At 34.1% G+C, this 14,305-nt stretch overlaps 1 protein-coding gene across 9 annotated transcripts in view; it reads left to right on the top strand.

Annotated features, from left to right (window-relative positions):
- The window catches only part of PPP1R9A (protein phosphatase 1 regulatory subunit 9A), a 142,264-nt gene that overhangs the window by 16,644 nt on the left and 111,315 nt on the right, over window positions 1-14,305 (top strand). For all 9 annotated transcript variants that reach the window (XM_060196211.1, XM_060196212.1, XM_060196206.1 and 6 more), the window contains exon 3: window positions 6,432-6,536. In XM_060196211.1, coding sequence (XP_060052194.1) covers window positions 6,432-6,536 — 105 coding nt within the window. The remainder of the gene's footprint in view (window positions 1-6,431; window positions 6,537-14,305) is intronic.

Below are 14,305 nucleotides of genomic sequence, written 5' to 3'. Positions count from 1 at the left end.
TCTGATCATAAAATGTCTATGTTCTCAAAAAATGTTGATGATGACCTCATTTGTTCTTTCTTCATTTTTGTCCATTAAGGCAATTATCATCCTTATTTTCTTTCACTTCTGATTGCTCTGTCCATTGATAATGTAAAAAGCCTATAACATGCTTGTACTTTTATTTCTTTCCCATTAAATTCTAGCTGTATACACAGTAGCATTTTTTTTCTTAGTGAACCCATTCTAAAGTTTTCTTTATGATCTCTATTTAGTACTCTTATAACTCATCTTTAAACTGTTTCTGATCATAAAATGTCTATGTTCTCAAAAATGTTGGTGAATCTTTTCAGGACCTTCACATCAAAGATGTATTTGGAGACTCAACTCTCAGGCGTGGGAAATGAAAACAAGAGTAAATAAATGGGATTACTTGAAACTAAAGAGTTTTTACATGTCAAAAGCAAACTACACAAGGACAACCAGAGAACCAAGTAAATGGGAGACGACAGTTCCCCATCACACATCAAATGATTGATATCAACCATCTGTACAGAATTTGTACTAAGCAAAACTAACCCAGTAAAAAAAAAAATAGACCAAAGAACTAAGAAGATAGTTTTCTAAAGAAAAGACACACATTACCGACAGACACATGAAGAAATGCTCCACTTCACTAACATTAGAGAAATGTAAATTAAAACTACACTGAGATACCATTTCACACCTGAGAGAATGGCTTACATCAATAAACCAGAAAATGGCAGGTGTTAGGTCATGGAGAAAAGGGAGCTTTATTTCACTGTTGGTGGGAATGAAAACTTTATCCATAGATACTAGTAAACCAGACATTTGTGCTGATCTGAAAGTTGCTTGGGTAAATTATGGTGGTGGAGTCATTGACCATTCAAAGAACTGTTGAATTTTCTCATTCAAAGCACATATTAAGCAAACATAACTTTCATATTATTGTTTAGATCTTATGTATAGGTTATGAAGAAATAAAGGAATAAATTTGGTCAAAAGTAATTTAGAGTAGAGAGTAGTTTACAATATAAAACTTCTATCACAACACATAGGCAAGAGGTAAAATAAATTTTATAAATCAATTCATTGTTATGTATACAAGTCTATAATCCCCTTCACAGGGGTGTTAACTTAAAAGTGATGTCAGATTTTGTAATGTCTATTAAGGACAAAACTATTTTACATAGTCTGAGAATACTAAATTTTAAATGACAGTTGGTAAGTGAGATGTCAGAGAAAAGAGAAAACATAAGTAGAATGATAGAACAGGTAGTAATAAAAGAGTATTTTTTTTCTGTGGGAGGGATCTCTTTAACAACAGTGTATCAAAAATGCAATTATACCCCAAACCTAGATATACACCAGTTTCTGTGAGAGAGAGCATATGTTCACACGTATCCATAAACTACTGCAAAATATATACCTGAAAGCAGAAGTACACTAGAGTTTGCAGTGAGTACCCCCCTAACATTTCCTCTCCACTATTCCAAGCTTTGGGTCCATGATTGCTCAACAATTTGTTTGGCTTCGTATGTTCACTTTCTTTTCAGTCACCAGGTTCCAGATGTCAGCAGGATTCTGGCCAGGCTTCCCTGGACTGAAGACCCCACCAATGTGTCCTGGAGCTCAGCTTCCCCAGAGACACACCCTACTAGGGAAAGAGAGAGGCAGACTGGGAGTATGGACCGACCAGTCAACGCCCATGTTCAGCGGGGAAGCAATTACAGAAGCCAGACCTTCTACCTTCTGTAACCCACAATGACCCTGGGTCCATGCTCCCAGAGGGATAGAGAATGGGAAAGCTATCAGGGGAGGGGGTGGGATATGGAGATTGTGTGGTGGGAATTGTGTGGAATTGTACCCCTCCTACCCTATGGTTTTGTTAACTAATCCTTTCTTAAATAAAAAAAAAATTATAAAAAAAATGCAATTATAAGGGCTTGGTGGTGGCACATCTAATTGAACAGATTTGAGCCCCTGGTCCCCAGCTTTTTTTTTTTCCTTCAGGGGAAAAGCTTTGCAAGTGGTAAAACACCATCTTTTTTCATCTCTGTTTCCTCCAACCCTCTCAATTTCTGTCTGTTTCTATCCAATAAATAAATAAACAAAAAAGGAAAATGCTTCCAAAAACTGTTAGAAATTTAAATGTCCTAACTTTTGCTTAATTCAGAGAATGAAACTACACATAAAGTAATGTTTTCTTCATTTCCTATAGTCCCTTAATAGAAACTGCAAAAACATATTTATTGCTCTGGACATAGATGTAAGATCTAAAAAATTTGCTATCTGTCTGGTTAGTGAGACCTTATACATAAAAAAATATCAACTAGTAACTGGAACAAAGTATAATAAGTGTATGTATCAAATATTTGTTACTGAAGAAGTTCACAGGGTGGAAAAAAAAATCACAAGGTTTTGATAAGCAGGTTAACTCTCCAGAGAGAAGTTAATGTGTGAGGTGAATCTTTAAGAGGACAGAGAAGGTATTGATGGGAAAATACTTTATAATAGGCATAAACCCAGGAATGTGATCAGTATTGTTAAGACATGACTTGCCTTATAATTTATAGTTATGTGAGGATTTTATTAGATGAAAAAAGGAAAAAATATTTAAATGTTACTAATTGTTGATGGTGGCGTTGCTTTTGGTTACTTAAATGAAGAGTGCGCTTACAGAACAAAATTTCGTATCTTTTAAAAAATCTCAGGTTTTTCCTTACATATCTATAGATTCAAAGAAATCTACAGGTTTTTGGAGGAGATTCTGACTGGCTAGTTTCAGAATACTTAGAGAAACCCATAGGACCTAGAATAATAATTCTAAAAAAAAAAAATGAATGAAGAGAACTGACCCTGCCTTTCAAAGACACTATGAAAGTTCCTTGAAAGAGACCATATGCAGGGGTAGGCAGTAGTGTATCTGGTTGAGCGCACATGTTACAATGTGCAAGGATCCAAGTTGAAGCCTCCAGTCCTTACTGGCAGGAGGAAAGCTTCATGAATGGTAAAGCAGTGCTGCAAATATCTTTCTCTCCCATTTTCTATCTTCCCCATCCTTTTCAATTCTCTCTGTCTCCACCCAATTAATTTTTTTTTAAAAAAGACCAAGTGTTATTATATAAAATAAATATATAATTCTTTTGTAATTTTTACTACTAGTGATTTAGTATTGACCTACAGTACTATAAAATTTTCAGGGTGTAGTTTTACACTCAAAGTTATCTAAGTCAGCATACCCATCACCAAAGTACTGTGCCCACCTCCCCTCTGATAACCACCATCATTCTCCCAAAATCTGACCATTTTTCTACCAAACTTTAAGAGTTAATACCAGTCCTTCTCATAATCTCCCACAAAACTGTAAAGAAGAACTCAGGAAAAATAATTTTTAAAAGTTCCATCCCTACATTAGCATCACAGATGAGAATGCAAATAAAACAATAATTTTTTTTTAAAAAGTGAAAACTTCCAAACATTTTCAGCTAAGCCAGTAATTGCCTTGAACCTGAAACCAATCAAGGGCATCATAAACAGAATTAAAACCACAGACCAATACCTTCACTTAAAAATTGTATCAAATAACAAACTGCATCTGAGTGTTATAATCAATACCTTATGCAAGTTTTGTATCTATCATCTATTATAGCTATGTCTTTAGAAAAGTTATTTAAAACTTGTAAATGGGAATGAAAAATAGACAGTATGTCTTTCAGTATATCCCCAGTATATATATTATTTAACACATGCAACCAGGGATAATTCAAGAGAATGTCATTTAATTGGTATACTTATCTAAAATTTATTAAAGTCTTAATACTGAAACCCTGTACTAATTTGTGTATTTTTGCCCTGCTTAAACTCAGATACTACTGTTTGCAAAATAAACCAATTTATTTTACTTATTTTCCTATAGAATATCAACTAGTTTTGTACCTAATTTAGCAATATTATTCTACATCACGTATATCATACATAGAGAAAACAAACAAGTAGATGAACTAAATAAACCAATAATAACATTTTAAGTTTGGCTTTTAAAATGTTTCTGTTCATATCTGAGGCTTCATCATGAATTTTCCAGATCGAGGCAAAGAAACAGAGAGAGGAAAAGAAAACACAGCACCAAAGTTTCTTTCATTGCTGTAGGGGCTTGCTTGAACATGGGTGGCACACATGGCAAAGCAGTACATGCTCCAATTGATCTCTTTTGCCAACCTGAAATTTTGAACTATAATACAAGTTAGTGTTTACTCAAAGGGATAGGAAAATTAGATTGGGGAAGTGATATGATCACAGGTCAGGACAAAGGGTATGGTTATGTTGATACTTTTCCCATATTAAAAAAAAAAGTTTTTAAATTTTTTAAATTTATTTTCCCTTTTGTTGCCCCTTTTTTTTTTTAAATTTGTTGTTGTAGTTATTATTGTTGTTGTTATCATCGTTGTTAGCACACAGAGAGAAATGGAGAGAGGAGGGGAAGATGGGGGGGGCGGGGGTATAGACACCTTCAGATCTACTTCACTACCTGTGAAGCGACTCCCCTGTAGTTGTGGATCCATAGGCCAGTCCTTGCGCTTTACGCCACGTGCACTTAACCCGCTGTGCTACTGCCCGACTCCTAAAATCTTTTTTATGAGAGATTGAGAGAATGAAAGAAAGGTGACAGTAGTTCAGTTCAGTTTAATCCCCAGGTGGCACTGGGGATTAAATCTGCAGCCTCTAGGGCCATTGGCATGCAAATTGGTGCTCGAGTAATCTCCCTGCTTCATATATTAGTTTTGAATAATGCACACCTGAAACCTATGTAGTGTAATATTTTAATACTTCTATAAATTAAAGTGGAGTTTTTTTAAACCTCAAAACTAGTTTACATAGAAATGTGAATTGTAAGCTAAAGATTGTGAAAAGCATTTTAAATAAACTAGAAAGCATTAGTACACAGAATATATGAGGATACATAAATTCAGAAGAAGAAAGGTACTTATCCTAACAATATAAACAACAGGTAGGCTAGATAATTGATCTGAGAACTTAAAAAGTTTCTTAGAAAAATCCTACATTAGTAATCAAGAAAAGCAATTAAAATCACAATGTGATTGTTCTTTCATACATTTAAGGTAGCGTTTAAAGGATCAGAGTATGACAATTATTTAGGGTTGTAGTATGTCAGAATTTTTGCTTAGTGCTGTTGATAATATATAGTTCTATAAGCATTTTGAAACTTGAGGATTGTACTTCATGTAATATATTCAGAAGAAACACTCATATTCATAGGAAACATGAAATTGGTGCTGGCAGTATGCAAATGATTAAAACTGAAAGCAATCATCCATCTGCAAAATAATGAATATATTTTGATACATTTGTTAAAAAGAATGGCAATGCATAGTTTTAAAATGATCTAACTAGAATTGTATCTGTAACTTTGGATAAATCATATATATATAATGAAGAGTAAAACAGGCTGAATTGTAGGAGAGTATAATTCATAATGCTTGAAAGATACAAATGTACACATATTAGGCCTATTCATGTATATGTATTATTTTTATTTAAAAAGTAAATTGTAAGGTTCAGTATCAAAACAAATATGATAGTTACTTTGGTGGAACAGTGAAGAGAATATAATTGGAGGCAAATGATAAAGGGACTTCAGCTTTTTTTTCATTTTTGGTAATCCATTTCTTTAAAATAAGTCTGACACAGGGATTGTTAGTGACCCACTTGGTAGAGTGAACAAGTTACAATTCGGTTCAATTCCTTGGCCTTCACCTGCAGAGGGAAAGTCTTGTGAGATGTGAAGCAGTGCTGCAGGTGTCTCTCTCCCTCCCTCCCCCTTTCTGCCTCTCCTTCCATTGATTTCTCTCCTCAAATAAATAAATATTTAACAAAAGAAAAAAAGAAAGTGACTTATTCAAGTACTACACAGTGCTGATATTTCATAAAGTTGGATGTTGTGTACATGGGTGTTTATTATCTAATTTCCTCTACATTTCTCCATGAATAAAATACTGCTTATTATATAGGAAGGGTTCCCTAAATTTCTGCTGATAATCCATGGTCTTTCTTTTGTGAAAAGATACTGTGGGATAGAATATTAGGTATGAGACCCAAAGGTAATTTAATCTGTTATGACTTATGTAATTTGTGAATATGTAAATATGTCCTATAACACAGGTATAATTTCTTTGTGAGAGGGATAAAATCTATTGACTGAACTGAATCTATCCATCCATTACTGCTTACTTCTATCTTTAATGCATTTAAAATAAACAGCATTTGACCAAGATCTGGAACTTGTGTTTTAAAACCAAGTCTGAATCAATCAAAATATTTTGAAAGTTAAATTATTTTGTCCACTCATTTGCTGGGAATGATAAAGTATTTCAGAAAAAATAATTGTGAATTTTTTCCCCTCCCCAAAGGATACAAGTCAATGACCAGATTGTAGAAGTGGATGGAATCAGCTTGGTGGGTGTCACTCAGAATTTTGCTGCAACAGTTCTCAGAAATACTAAAGGCGATGTCAGGTAAATATGTAGTTTCAAATATGCATAATTTGATTGCCTGATATTTTGTTGAATTTCAGTTTTTCTAGAGTTAATGTATATAGTTAGAATGAGAGTTTTATTTGGATACTAAAAACAAGTTTTAGAGACTTTTTCTTCTTAGTTACAGTTAGGTCAAATAAGTTTAAAACTAAAAAAAATTGTGTTATAGATATGTAAGAAAATGAATGTACAGTGCGAATCAGTAAAGTTAATAGTTTATGCTAGTGTGCCTTATTGATAATATAAGAAAGTCTAGAAAAATAGAATTTCTAGTTAGAACCTCAATAAAATTAATTTTAAATCTAAGTCCTTATAATAAATGTGATTGTATGAGAAACTGGAACTGAAACAATGATTAAATGACATACATAATTCCAATGGTATTTATTATTTATAAAAATAGACCAAATAATTTGTGGTTTAATAAATGTATTGAGAATCTTTTTTATTGTTTCAAAGAATCAGTCAGTACTGACCTTTGATGAATTACTATTTTTCCAGTTTACTAAGACAGAGAGTACAGTCTTTGTTCCTTAAGATTGATATCTAGTCTTGCACTTCTGAATATCATACTTAGAAAATAAAGCTAACTAAGGTCAAGATTTGAAATCAACTTTATTTGGTCATGGGTTATTTAATTATTAAAAATAAAACATTGTTTATACTTTATGCTTTCTAATAAGCCCTATGAAAGAACACACAAGGGGATGTTATTTAGTATGTGTAATTATGAAAGTGTGTTAGTGTTACAGTCATCAAAATGAAACTGCCAAATGTTCTGGAAAAAAAACAACTGGTGTTAACATAGCTATAAAGAGGATAGCAAGGTTTTACTACTGCATATTTTATGTTTTATTAAACATTTACTTTTTCAATTGGAAAGCACTTTTTAATGCTGAAGAAAATTTTAAAGAAATACAGTTTATCAGACTTTATAAGTGTTACATTGGTTCAAGAATATACTAGTCCTGAGAAAGATATGGAAAGTAATTGGAAACCATAAAGAAACCAATGCTCTATCAAAGCCTCTTGTGTGAGCTCAGTAAACGTGATTGTCTTTCTTTGGATTGTTGTTCTTGAGGAAAAAAAATTGCCTCTATTAGTGTGGAACTTGGTTTTGAAGCTGCTTATTAAGTGTTAAAGTAAGTTAAAAGCCACAATAAATAAAATATATTCACTGTGCACCAGCATTTCTCAGTTGGAACAAATGTTTGTACCTAATGAAATCATGGCCATTCTCTTTCTGTATATAATTTTGTTCTGTTATCACATTAAGCTTTTGTACAAATTGCAAATAGCTTCTTAACTGGCCTTCTTAATTTGAGTTTCTCCCTTCTTCAATCTCTCCTTCTCATCATTCACCCTAATGGAGGAATATGGTAGCAATTTTCAAATAATTAAGGGCCCTCATGGAAAAGGAATTAATTTTAATTAATTAATTAATTTTGTGTAATTTTAGTAACAGAGCAACTAACAGTTGTAGGTAAAAATAATTCTGTATCCATCATGACCCCTTCTACTTCAGAAATTTTCAGTAGTTCTTCATTCTGTCCAAACTGTTTATCTTGATATTAAACATTTTTCATCAGTCAATTTCACCATTTAGCTCTCCATGTAAGCAATATCTGTTGCACTCCTACTATTTTATCTATTATCCTTCAGTTGTGAATTTGAATAATTGCTTTTGTGCATTTCTCTTTCCTGTTTAAAATACTTCATTTTGAAAAAAATATTGTTTACTAGAGGGGAAGAGAATTGTGGGGGGGGTGGTCAGTGGATAAAAGTTTATGTATATAAAGTAGACTTTACATGGTGACCATCATGAGCTATACAAACATTGATATTATATAGATGAAATTTACATTTTTATAAACCAGTAAAATAAACTATGTTCTCTTTAGATCCTACTCATCTTGACAAACATCTCAGTTCCTTTCAGAAATTCAAAGAAGTCTTCCTTGACTTTCTTCTTCTCAAGTTATCTCTTCTTGAATGTGCTCATCATTTTTGTCTTTTGGGTTAGAGACCATTTCACTTTCATCATTTGTTTTTTATTGATGCAATTAATGGTTTATAATGGAATCACTGACATATGAGTGCAGTTTTATTATGCACCAGGATCCCACAGTTCTCTTCTACTCTATCTTCCACCTTCTTCCTGAGGCCTTTGCTTTGATCCAATACACCAAGCCCACAAGTTTCAGTTTATGTTCTTCCTCTCTGTCTTTTTTTATACGTGAGAACCTTTGGTATTTTGGCTTATCTCACTTAACATGATATCTTCTAGTTCCATCCAAGATTACACAAATGAGATGGCTTCTTCATTTTTAACAGCTGACTAGTATTTCATGGTGTGTGTATACCACAATTTTTTAACCAATCATCTGTCAAATATCTGGGTTTCTCCAAGGTTTAGGCTATTAGAAATTGTGCTGCTATATATAGAGGTACACACAGATCTCTATGCATATGTGCCATGTGTGTGTGTGTGTGTGTGTGTAAATTCCCAGGAGAGAAATTGTGGGGTCATAGGGTCGGTCCATTTCTAGTGTTCTGAGAAATCTCCAAAATGTTTTCCACAAAAGCTGGACCAAGGGACACTCCCACTAGCAGTGAAGAAGTGTTCCCTTTTCCCTACATCCTCTTCAACATCTTTTGTTACTATTCTTTCTAATGTATGACCTACTTAAAATTTTTTTTAATTATCTTAATTTATTGTATAGAGACAGCCAGAAATCGAGTGGGAATGGGGAGATAGGGAGGGAGAGAGACAGAGAGACACCTAAAACAATACTGCATCACTAGCAAAGCTTTCCCCTGAAGGTGGGTTTCAGGGGCTCATACATTTAGCTTCATTAATCTATTTTATGGTTCTCTTATTTTTGATATATTTTATTTTATTTTTTTATTTCTGTTCTAATTTTAGTTATTTCAGTCCTTCTGTTTGATTTAGGATTTCTTGTTCCCACTTATTCTAAGTCCTCAAGAAGTGTAGTCAAGTTGCTTGTTGGAATTTTTTCTTGCTTCCTAATGTGTACCTGCATGGCTATGAATTTCCATCTTAGTACCACTTTAGTAAAGTCAGTTGCCTGGAATTTATTTTTCTAGCCAGCCATGGGAGCCTGAACCAATCAAAGGGCTTTCACTAATAGCTAGATTTTTAACTTAATCTCTAGTAAGTCTTTGAGGGCAGTACAATGCTCTGCTGCCCCAATTTCACAGGTCAAGAACCCATACCTTCTTTTCCACAACCAGTAGTGTATTCAACTGCTTCACTCCTATTTTTTTATTTTTTAATTTTCTTATCATCTTAATTTATTGAATAGAGACAGCCAGAAATCAAGAGGGTAGGGGGAGATAGCGAGGGAGAGAAACAGAGAGACACCTGCAGCCCTGCTTCACCACTTGCAAAGCTTTCCCCCCACAGGTGGGGACCATAGGCTTGAACCAGAGTCCTTGTGCAATGTAACATGTGCACTTAACCAGATGCACCACCACCTGGCTCCCTGGATATTAATTTTCAGTGTATATGGATTAACATTGGTTCTCCTTCCTTAATATGGATAGAGATACAAAGTTTCCTTGACATGCCTATGAATTTTAGATACTCAAGCCTATTGTCCATTTTATCCATCACACCACCTCCTGGTCTGTTGTCCATTTAAAATTTCAGGATAGCTAGTTGTTGTGTTTTATTTGGGGAATGAGTAAGGTAGTAGTCTGAAATTTTAGAAAAAGAAAGAAAACAAGGCCAGGGCCAGAGACATGGTTAAGGAGAGAGGCTTAAGGTTGCCTTATGTCTTTGTGGAAGCCAGGTCAGGAAGTTCGGGCTCATTTACCTTCTGCTCCAGTCTATGAGTGGTGAGCACTCACAGAAACTGACACAAAACTCATTTTTATAATGGGGGTCTCTCAGGAAAGAGTGGGATTGCCACTGACTGCCCAGTTCTGAAGGCAGCAGCTAGGAGACTAAGAATTTCCCCCCTTATGTCAATAATCCAAACTACTTGAAAATAGAGTACTTTTTAGCCAGCTGTCATTAAGTACAGCTTCTTGAGTTCTGAGGATCTGTTCCTTACCCCTTTTTTACTGACTGGCCATATGTGTCTGCATTTACCTGTGGCTTAGTGAGTTTCTGAAGAAACCCTGGTGGTATATATATAATTTTTCAGGTGATTTTTTGTTGTTGATGCTTTTTGTGCTTATCAGGAATGTGATCTAAAATGGCTACAACTCCATAACCACACCTCCAGAAGTCAGATTACTTTATTATTATATATTATTTGTTGTGTAGAGACTGTAAAAGTCCATCATGATTATTGGTCAAATTCCTCATTTAAGGCTCTTGCGTCCTAGTTGATCTTTCTGTCTTGTTTATCTGTACATTCCAGTTTCATTTTTTTTTTAATCTTCTGTGTTATCATGCAGTGTCAAGGATGAATCCAGTACCTCACACATGCAAAGCGTACACTCTAGTGTTAAATTTCTTCCCTGTCCTTTAACACATTATATTTTTAACTTACTAAAGAAATGATAAAACAATTATCTCAATAGTATCATTTCCAAGGATACATCAAGTTTTTTAACCTTACATGATTTGTATCATTTAAAGTTCATAGATGACAAATTCTGAAAATATAGTGAAGATCATGTGAGAAAATATGGTGTCTGTGTATGTGTATACATGAAGGTGAAATTAAACTTGAAGCCTCTAAGGAGGGGACAGATAAACAAAAATCATTTTTCCTTCATATTAACAGCAACAAATCATTTTAAATACAAATTATTATTTACAATATATAAGGTATCTCAAAAGATTAAAATAATTAAAATAATTGAGAGAAGAGAGAGAGATAGAGAAGGATAGAGAATGACAGATACCTAAAGACCTGTTTCACAGCTTGTGAAGTGACCCCATGCAGGTGGGGAGCTGAGATCCTTGCACAGGCCCTTGTGCTTAGTACTATATGCACTTAACTCGGTGTACCACCCCCAGACTCCCCAGATATTTCTTAGAGAAATTAAAAACAACATATACAAGTTAAGAAAAAGGTCATATTTATAATTATAGTCAATATTGTAAAGATTTCAAGTAAAGTATAAGTGAAACATTTGCAGCTAGAAGTTAATAGATATTCAAGTGAATGATGTTGAAGTTTCACAGACTAAAAGATGTACCAGTAACAACAGTTTCAATAGAGAAACAATTTAATGGAATAAAAAATTTTAGTATAGATGTACACAGACATAAACAATTAATTTTTGAAAAACACAAAGTTATTTTTATGGTGGAAATTACTGTTTCAGTAAATGTTACTGGGATAATATGATATCGACATTTTTTAAAAAGCAGAGAAAGTTTGATCTTCATTATGTAATATATACAAAAATTCACACTAGATTGATCATAGACCAAAGTGCAACATCTAAATCCATACAATTTCTATAAAACAGGCTACCATTTTTATGATCTTGGGTTAAATAGATCTTTCATTATCTAGATGCAGGAAATACAAGAAAGAAGAGTGATAAATTAAGTTACTTCATCAAAAATTGAAACATTTGGAACTACCCTTAAGAAAATGAAAAAGCAAGGTACAAACAGTATTTGCAAAACAATTATCTGGTAGAAGAATGTTATTTAGTAGATATGAAGGACTCAGTGTAATTGAGTAAGAAGATATACAACCCTATTAAAATGTGCAAATCAATTAAAGAGACAAGTTATTTAAGAAGATATACAATTAAATACATGGAATGCTGCTCAAAACCATTAATCATTGGGAAAATGCAAATAAATCCTCTGTAAGGTATTACTACATACTCATGATAAGGATGGAAATTTAAAAGACTAATAGTACTATGCATTGACAAGGACTAGGGACAACTTTGAGATTCTTTTATTGGTGATAGGAATGCAAACTAACATGACTTTGTAGAATAATTCTTAAAGCTTAACATGCACTTTTCATACCAAACAATAATTCCACTCCTTGCTGTTTAGTAAGGAGCATTAAAAACATGTAGTTGCCTAACAATTCATACTGGAATGTTTGCTAGAGCTTTATGCAAAATAAATAGCTAAAATGTCCTTTAACTAATTGGTTATACCAATTGTATTCTATTTTATACAATGAAATATTTATTTCTCATCAACACAATGAAATATTTATTTCTCATCAACACAAAGAAATAAACTGGCAATATAGTCAACACCATTCATGACTCTCAGAAGTATTATACTGAGTAAAAGAAACCAGGCACAAAAGTTTACAATGTTTAAACTGCAGTGATGAAAGAGAAATATTGCTGTTTCTATTTTTGTTAATATTTTTAAATTTACTTTTATTATCTTTATTTATTGGATAGAGTCAACCAGAAATCTAGAGGGAAGGAGGAGATAGAGAGGGACAGAGACAAGGAGACACCTACAGCACTGCTTCACCACTTGTGAAGCTTTCCCCCTGTAGGTGGGGACCGGGGACTTGAACCTGGGTCCTTGCTCATTGTGGTGTGTGCGCTCAACTAGGTGTTCCACCACCAGGCCCCACTCTGTTTATTTAGTACATAGTGTAGGTGAGATCATCTGGTATTCATTTTTAATCTTTGCAGAAATCTCCAAATTCTTTTCCAAATTTGCACCCCTATCAGTAGTGTAAAAGGGTTCCTTTCTCTCTACCTCTTTAGAGTACTTGCTGTTCCTGTCCTTTTTTAGATTGATTATTCTCACAAGTGTGAGGTGTTATCTCATTGTTGACTTGATTTGCATTTCTTTAGTACTCAGTGATTTTGTGTTTCTTTCCTTTTTTCTCCTTTCTTTCTTTCTCTCTTTTTTCTTAATTAAATAGGTTTGTTGCCCATCTGAATATCTTCTTTGGTGAAAAGCTGGTTTAGTCCTTTCCCCTCCTTTTTAATGGGAGTGTTTGTTTTAATGCAGTTTTGTGAGTTCTTTATATATTTTAGTTAATAGCCCATTGTCTGACATAGTAATATCTTCTTCCATTATGTTAGGTATCTGTATTTTCCCTTTTGCTCTTCAGAAGCCTTATGGTTTCATATAGTCTTGGTGCTTTGCCTTTTGTTTTACCTGCTGCTGAAAACGAATCTCTGAAGATATATCCAAAGCAGATATAATGTAGCGTTATGCTGATCTTTTCTTCCGTATATTTTATTGTTTCAGGTCTAACATCTAAGTCTTTGATCCATTTTTACTTTACTTTTGCTCATGATGACATGTTGTAATCCTGTTTTACTCTCCATGTAACCACTCAGTTGTCCCATCACCATTTTTTTTTTCCTCCAGGGTTATTGCTGGGCTCGGTGTCTGCACCATGAATCCACTTCTCCTGGAGGCCATATTTCCCCTTTTGTTGCCCTTGTTGTTGTAGCCTCCTTGTGGTTATTATTATTGCCATTGTTGATGTTGTTCGTTGTTGGATAGGACAGAGAGAAATGGAGAGAGGAGGGAAAGACAGAGAGGGGGAGAGAAATACACCTGCAGACCTGCTTCACCGCCTGTGAAGTGACTCCGCTGCAGGTGGGGAGCCGCGGGCTTGAACCGGGATCCTTACGCTGGTCCCTGCGCCTTGCACCACATGTGCTTAACCCATTGCGCCACCACCATTTATTAAAGGAACTTTTCTTTCTTGAGATAATATTCTGGAAACCTTTGTCATAGACAGATTGTATACAAATGTGAGATCTTGTTCCTGGGCTCTCAGTTCTATTGCATTAATCTAAGAGTCTAT

This window comes from Erinaceus europaeus, chromosome 8, assembly GCF_950295315.1.
Source record: "Erinaceus europaeus chromosome 8, mEriEur2.1, whole genome shotgun sequence".
NCBI lineage: Eukaryota > Metazoa > Chordata > Mammalia > Eulipotyphla > Erinaceidae > Erinaceus > Erinaceus europaeus.
The sequence above is the reverse complement of the archived record's forward strand: the minus strand, read 5'-3'. Positions and strand labels throughout refer to the sequence as shown.